Source organism: Oncorhynchus clarkii, chromosome 13, assembly GCF_045791955.1.
Source record: "Oncorhynchus clarkii lewisi isolate Uvic-CL-2024 chromosome 13, UVic_Ocla_1.0, whole genome shotgun sequence".
In the NCBI taxonomy this organism is placed as follows: Eukaryota; Metazoa; Chordata; class Actinopteri; order Salmoniformes; family Salmonidae; genus Oncorhynchus; species Oncorhynchus clarkii.
The window spans coordinates 36,741,434-36,749,264 of record NC_092159.1 but is presented as its reverse complement, the minus strand read 5'-3'; the positions used below and the strand labels follow the sequence as shown (position 1 = coordinate 36,749,264).

General features: G+C 43.2%; 1 protein-coding gene across 1 annotated transcript; it reads left to right on the top strand.

Annotated features, from left to right (window-relative positions):
• The first annotated feature begins 993 nt into the window (after positions 1–993).
• Positions 994–5,104, top strand: LOC139364609 (gastrula zinc finger protein XlCGF57.1-like). The gene is made up of 2 exons (XM_071101493.1): positions 994–1,356; positions 2,582–5,104. The coding sequence occupies exon 2, from the start codon at positions 2,756–2,758 to the stop codon at positions 4,265–4,267; it is 1,512 nt and encodes a 503-aa protein (XP_070957594.1). The 5' UTR covers positions 994–1,356; positions 2,582–2,755; the 3' UTR covers positions 4,268–5,104.
• Positions 5,105–7,831: the final 2,727 nt, after the last annotated feature.

The following is a 7,831-nucleotide window of genomic DNA, read 5'->3' as shown; positions in this document are numbered from 1 at the left end:
ATTTGACACACTGAACTCTACCTGAGAAGTAGTTGGTGAACTAGGCGAGGCAGTCATTTGAGAAGCCAAGGCTATTGAGTCTGCCGATAAGAATGCGGTAATTGATAGTAAATGTAGCAATTATATGACAAGGGAACAACATTCCCACCTCTTTCATTGTCAATAATTAAATCACTGGTTTGAGAGCACAAAATCAACCAAAATAGCACTGCTAATAGCTCTAGATTTAAAATACTGTGATTGAAGATTTTTGTTTCTCCATAGATTAAATTATTTAAAAAATGCAAGTTCATTATAATTTCTACACACGTTCTACCTGGTTAAAGTTGTTTATGTTCAGACTGGAGTATTTTTCTTAAAAAAAAAAGATATGCATATACTTTTTTGGGACTCAGACACCCAAGACCCATTCGATACCTCCTGTGACCCAAATTCAGGGACCCAGTTATTATTACCAACTCTAATATGTCTATGAAATATAAACATTTGGTCATGTGTTGCTTTTATTAACCATGGCTATATACATCTGGAGTGAACATGTAATTTAAACAATAAATAGTGGAGAGTAGAAACAGAGAGAAGTACTGCAACAAAAAGTGCAAGTTAGACACTATTGAACTACTGGTATACTTTGAGTTTGTCAAGTTACATGAATAATTAAAATATGTTATATATACGATATTGGAAAATAAAATCAAAGACGTTCCTTTATAGTTCAGTTACTGGCTTTATGTCCCATGGGGCGGCGCACAATTGACCCAGCGTCGTCCGGGTTTAACCGGTGTAGGCCGTCATTGTAAATAAGAATTTGTTCTTAACCCTCTTACCATGTTAATTAAATAAAGGTTAAATAAATAAATACATACATAAAACATGTCTGTAAGGATGTTTTTGCAAGCACTAGACTGGCCTAAGGCGTAGCCTGGACGATTTACAAGAGTGGTCTCTGACAGGGCGGGGTGTCTGGTCTTTTGACAATACTCTGATTGATTTACAACTGCGTTGACAAGCCGAGTCCATGGATCAGTGGAGAGAATGATACAATGTTGCGAGTACCAACAATTCATTTCAATATATATGACGCGAGATGAATGCATGCTGCGCGCGCATTTACATCAGACGACGGAAGTGCACAGCAGAAACATCGAGGAAAAGCGACACAGGGAGTGAAAACGAAGCAGAATTAGTCAATGACAGAGAGAGGGAGTAAGGGAAAGAAAGGAGAGAAAGCAATACGGAGGCTGCTGGGTTGCTCGGTAGAGGTGGACGTGGCGGGTCGGGTTCAGTTTGAAGCCAAGCAACTGTGGCGACGGCGAGCCGAAGGCTAAAAAAAGCCATGAATCGGACAAACCGCAGGTAGCTATTGCTAGCTTGCTGTTTTTTTAAACCGATTTCTTTATTTTTCCACCTCTTTCTCATATGCCAGTGTGTGAATGTGTATGGCCCAGCACAGGTTTCGTAATTCGACACAATTTATTTAGTTTAACGACACTTGCCTAGTACTACCTGCACGGGTCCAGGATGCACGCTCAAAGTTAATTTTTTAAAAAGTAGCTAGTAACAGTACAGTATAGCTGTCTCACTTTCTTTCCTTCCTAGCTAACGTTACATGTCATCGAGCTAGTTAGGCGCATTTGTAAAGCTAGCTAGCACCATCGACGTTAGCGATAAACAAGATGGCCACTGGCTAGCTAGTTAGCTAGAAATGGCATCTTGCCCTGTCTTTGTATGATAGCAGTCAGCTGGTAAACTGAAATATGCCTTTTAAAAATGATGCAAAGAGTTGGCCGGTGAAAAAAATCCCCCCTCTGAAAAGTTTTTGCTGGTTGTAAGCGCTTCATATGTCACGCAATAGCTTGCTTATAGTCATCCTCAACCAACTGGGTGAGAGAGAAAAAAAATCACCGCCAGATTCTTGCAGCCAACTAGTGCATGATGTGCGTGGCGGGTTTGGCGTGCTACCTAGCTGGTCAGAACATGCAGGTATGGCATGAACACCCATGTTGTAGCTTAGATTAAAGTACTTAATTTTGGTAACGTGATATTTAGATTTCAAGGCGAGTTATTGTGTAGTCATCGAATTGCTGCGCATGAATGTTGTGAAGTTAGTTAGAAGTAGCTAAAACTATTTCAGGACGTTCGGCAGCCAACTTCTCACCAGCCATCATTAAAACTTAAATATAAGGCCTACTTAATTTTTTCTAGAATGTCAGTACAGTTAAAATACGAACACAGTTCTCGAAGTTTGCACATCTCTATTGTCATTGCACATCTGTGTGTGTTTCTCATACATATAGCTTGCTTGCCACTCATACATATAGCTTGCTTGTCACTAGGTATTGTGATTCTGTGTAACAATGTGTAGTTGTCTTTTTAGTATTCTGTGTGCTTGTTTTATTTGTGTAATTATAAGCCAATGTTATTATGAGTTGACAGACCTGTTTATTTTGTATTACTTACCCAGCTAGGCCTACCAGGTGCATTACCCCTGCTATATTCTAATTGAAGTGAGGCCTGTAGAAGACAATAGGTTATATTTTTAACTGAATTATTTCATATCCCTTGTCTTCTTTCTTTCCAGGGGCTTCAAAGATAGGTGTTGCTCCTAACCCAAGGAAGAAGGCTTGGCATCAGAACAAGCTGTACTATCAGAGGGACACTCAAGTGGGCCAAGGCTCTTTTCAGGGCAAAGTAGTACTATTCTCTGATTCATTACGGGACTAACTGGAGACGGGTGCATAAGGACTCTGCAGCCATGGCAGAGTTAGAGACAGAGTGCATCACGCTAGGACTTGACACGCTGCATGCATCAGAGTGTGGCTCACCGCCGCTGGATCCACTTCGGCCTGAGTGCACCTCGCCAACCCTCCACCTGCTCTCGTCTGACTGCAGCACGCTGGCGGCAGAGATTGCAGAGCCCATGGTCATGCTGCCTTGTGTGAAGACTGAGCCTGCAGACGACCTGGACCCCATCCACACTGTGGACCTGTCAGAGATCCAGCCATTGAGCACAGCGGAGCTGGGCCACGAACAGATCAAGATGGAGATCAGTGGGTTGGACTACATCAAGTCTGAGCACCACGTCCATGACCTCTACTGCTTCCACAGCTCTGAGTACGAGAGCGACTCGTATTGTATGAAGTCTCACTACGAGCCCAGCCTGGTGTTTGACTACATCACCCACGTGTCTGACAGCCTGGACTACATCAGGTCGGAACAGCACGCCGACCTGCAGTGTTATTACACCACCGAGCTCGGGGCCATCAAGACTGAGTACGAGCCCAACTTGATGTCCAACCACATCAAGACCGAGATGAGCCTAGAGTCCATCCACATGGCCGAGCTCCGGACCGAGCTAAACAAGCTCAGCCATGATGGGGTCATGGAAGGCCATAGACTGGACAACGAGTTCCCTGGCGCAGGAGGCCTCTACGAGCTGCAGTCCACCCATGCTGGGAAAGGCCCAGGCCACACAAGCCCGAAAGGGCATAGCACAACCCCACGCAAACCTCGTAACCTCAGTGGTGAGAAGCCTTTCTCTTGCACCCAGTGTGGGAAGAATTTCAGCACTCTGGGGAACCTCAAAACACACCAGCGCATTCATACAGGAGAGAGGCCATATACCTGCTCGCAGTGCGGCAAGAGCTTCGGCCAGGCAGGGAACCTGAAGAGGCACCAGCTCATTCACACTGGTCAGAAACCCTACGTCTGTGCCCACTGCCCCAAGGGCTTCACCAAAGCAGATGACCTCCGCTCACACCAGCGTCTACACACCGGCGAGAAGCCCTTCTGTTGCCTTCAGTGTGGGAAGAGCTTCAGTCAGTCCAAGGAGCTCAAAGCCCACCAGCTAAGCCACACCGGAGAGAGGCCTTTCTGCTGCCAACACTGTGGGAAGAGCTTCACCAAGGAAATGAGCTACCACAACCACCTGCAGATTCATACTGGCGAGAAACCATACTGCTGCTCTCAGTGCGGTAAGACATTCAGCAACTCGGGGGTCCTCAAAACACACGAGAAGATACATTCCGGGGTGAGGCCATTCGGCTGCACACAGTGCGGTAAGAGCTTTGGCCGTTTGGGACATCTTAAAGCACACCAGCAAATCCACACTGGGGAGCGACCTTTCGCCTGCCTCCAGTGTGGGAAGAACTTCAGCCAGTCAGGCCATCTCAAAGCACATGAGCAAATTCACAAAAGAGAGAGATCAGACATGGGCAGCTCCAGCAGCAGTGGTGGTAGCAGCAGCCGCAGTACTGATAGTAGCTAAATACCTTTAACCTCTTCAAAGTATTATTCCTTTTTTTTTATATAAATACTATATATATGTTTTTCCTTACACTTTTCTTACGTTTTTCATACATTTTGTGCTTATTGCGTTATGTTCTTTGGGGGTCAACTTGACTGATTTGCTATTATGCAAATGTCTATGTTGGGATCAGTGAAGTTACTGAGGGACTTATAGAAAACTTTGTATCTTGTCTGATCTGTGTTGTAGTGAGTGCCATTCCAGTTTCTTTCCTCCAGAAAAATCACTCATTGTGTACAACCTTATTGATAACATGTAATTCCTAAACCATGTACTGGAATTCATTATTAAAGAAACTAATGCAACACCAAATCTCTCCTTTCTTTTTTATCGTCCTGAATTATAAACCTGTCTACCAGAGTGGCAAATTAATGTCTTTATTAGAGCATTGGTAACAGGTCAAGACCGAATGTTGCACCCTGACTGTATCGCCACTATGCTCATTATAAGTGTACAGATCTGAGTAATGTTTCCACAAGTAGTTAGCTGTTATGTAATAGGACATTCATTTATGTAGTTAAAATGGGTACTGTAGTATTTTCATTGTAGAAAAGCTGACTCCCTTATGTTTGTGTAAAAAGTAAGGATACCTTAGTAGAAAACGACTCAAGTGAAAGTCACCCAGTAAAATACTACTTGAGTAAAGGTATTTGGTTTTAAATACACTTAAGTATCAAAAGTAAAAGTATTTTTCATTTTCACATATTAGTCAAACCAGATGGCACAATTTTAATGTTTAAGTTTATGGATAGCCAGGGGCATGCTCCAACACCGTCCAGAGGCAGTAGGGATAACCAGGGATGTTCTCTTGATAAGTATTTTTGTGTGTCGGAAAAGGTTTGGAGTGAAAAGTACATTTTCTTTAGGAATGTGAAGTAAAAGTTGTCTAAAATATAAATAAAGTACAAATACACCAAAAAATGGCTTAAGTAGAACTTTAAAGTAATTTTACTTAAGTACTGTTGGTATGTGATTTCATGGTTGTTTCTATAATTCTTAGTTATAACAACACTTAATTATTGCACATTCTACTGCTATGGCTCTATACATAGACATGTTACTCTGGCTCTATACTCTAGACATGTTTGCTCTGAGATACAGAATGAAGATACCAGTTACCACAGACAAGGTCATTTGATAATTTTTATCCTTCAACCACCAGCACGACACAGTTGTTAGCATTGGTTCACAATATCTTTGGCTGAATTTGAATGGACTTTTACACACATACAGTGGGGCAAAAAAGTATTTAGTCAGCCACCAATTGTGCAAGTTCTCCCACTTAAAAAGATGAGAGAGGCCTGTACTTTTCATCATAGGTACACTTCAACTATGACAGACAAAATGAGAAAAAAAATCCAGAAAATCACATTGTAGGATTTTTAATGAATTTATTTGGAAATTATGGTGGAAAATAAGTATTTGGTCACCTTCAAACAAGCAAGATTTATGGCTCTCACAGACCTGTAACTTCTTCTTTAAGAGGCTCCTCTGTCCTCCACTCGTTACCTGTATTAATGGCACCTGTTTGAACTTGTTATCAGTATAAAAGACACCTGTCCACAACCTCAAACAGTCACACTCCAAACTCCACCCTGGCCAAGACCAAAGAGCTGTCAAAGGACACCAGAAACAAAATTGTAGACCTGCACCAGGCTGGGAAGACTGAATCTGCAATAGGTAAGCAGCTTGGTTTGAAGAAATCAACTGTGGGAGCAATTATTAGGAAATGGAAGACATAAAAGACCACTGATAATCTCCCTCGATCTGGGGCTCCACGCAAGATCTCACCCCGTGGGGTCAAAATGATCACAAGAACAGTGAGCAAAAATCCCAGAACCACACTGGGGGACCTAGTGAATGACCTGCAGAGAGCTGGGACCAAAGTAACAAAGCCTACCATCAGCAAGGGCATTGAAGATGAAACGTGGCTGGGTCTTTCAGCATGACAATGATCCCAAACACACCGCCCGGGCAACAAAGGAGTGGCTTCGTAAGAAGCATTTCAAGGTCTTGGAGTGGCCTAGCCAGTCTCCAGATCTCAACCCCATAGAAAATCTTTGGAGGGAGTTGAAAGTCTGTGTTGCCCAGCAACAGCCCCAAAACATCACTGCTCTAGAGGAGATCTGCATGGAGGAATGGGCCAAAATACCAGCAACAGTGTGTGAAAACCTTGTGTAGACTTACAGGAAACGTTTGACCTCTGTCATTGCCAACAAAGGGTATATAACAAAGTATTGAGAAACTTTTGTTCTTGACCAAATACTTATTTTCCACCATAATTTGCAAATAAATCCATAAAAAATCCTACAATGTGATTTTCTGGATTTCTTTTCTCATTTTGTCTGTCATAGTAGAAGTGTACCTATGATGAAAATGACAGGCCTCTCATCTTTTTAAGTGGGAGAACTTGCACAATTGGTGGCTGACTAAATACTTTTTTGCCCCACTGTAACTGAGCTAAACGACTGTCACTCACTTCCGTCATCATGAAGTGCTTTGAGAGACGAGTCAATGAGCATATCACCTTCACCCTACCTGACACACCTAGACCCACTCCAATCGCCCTAACAGGTCCACAGACGACACAATCACAAACACTGCACACTGCCCTAACCCATCTGGACAAGAGGAATACCTATGTAAGAATGCTGTTCATTACAGCTCAGCATTTAACACCATAGTACCCTCCAAACTCGTCATTAAGCTTGAGAACCTGTGTCTCGACCCCGCCCTATGCAACTGGGTCCTGGACTTTCTGATGGGCCGGCCCCCAGGTGGTGAGGTTTGGAAACAACATCTCCACCCCGCTGATCCTCAACACTGGGGCCCCACAAGGTTGCGTGCTCAGCCCTCTCCTGTACTCCCTGTTCACCCATAACTGCGTGGCCATGCATGCCTCCAACTCAATCATCAAGTTTGCAGACGACATTACAGTGGTAGGCTTGATTACCAACAACGACAAAACGGCCTACAGGGAGGAGGTAAAGGCGCTTGACTGCGAGCCAAGCCTAACCATCCACTAAGGCTCTTGTGGCTGAATGGAGAAAGTCCCCTCAGCAGTGTTCCAACTTCTATAAGAAACCCTTTCCAGAAGAGTGGAGGCTGTTATAGCAGCAAAGGGGGGACCAACTCTATATTAATGCTCATAATCTTGGAATGAGATGTTCGACGAGCATGTAGTGTATGTAAACTTGTAACTGCTAAAATAAAGGAAACACATTCTTGGCATTCTCACAACCAGCTTCATGAGGTAGTCACCTGAAATGCATTTAAATTAACTGGTGTGCTTTCTTAAAAGTTCATTTGTGGAATTTCTTTCCTTCTTAATGCGTTTGAGCCAATCAGTTGTGTTGTGACAAGGTGGGGGGTATACAGAAGATAGGCCTATTTGGTAAAAGACCAAGTCCATATTATGGCAAGAACAGCTCAAATAGGCAAAGAGAAATTACATGTCCATCATTCCTTTAAGACATGAAGGTCAGTCAATCCGGAAAATGTCAAGAACTTTGAACGTTTCTTCAA

Coding starts and splice junctions, on each gene's coding strand:
- LOC139364609 (XM_071101493.1), top strand. CDS start 2,756: ATGGCAGAGTTAGAGACAGAGTGCATCACGCTAGGACTTGACACGCTG.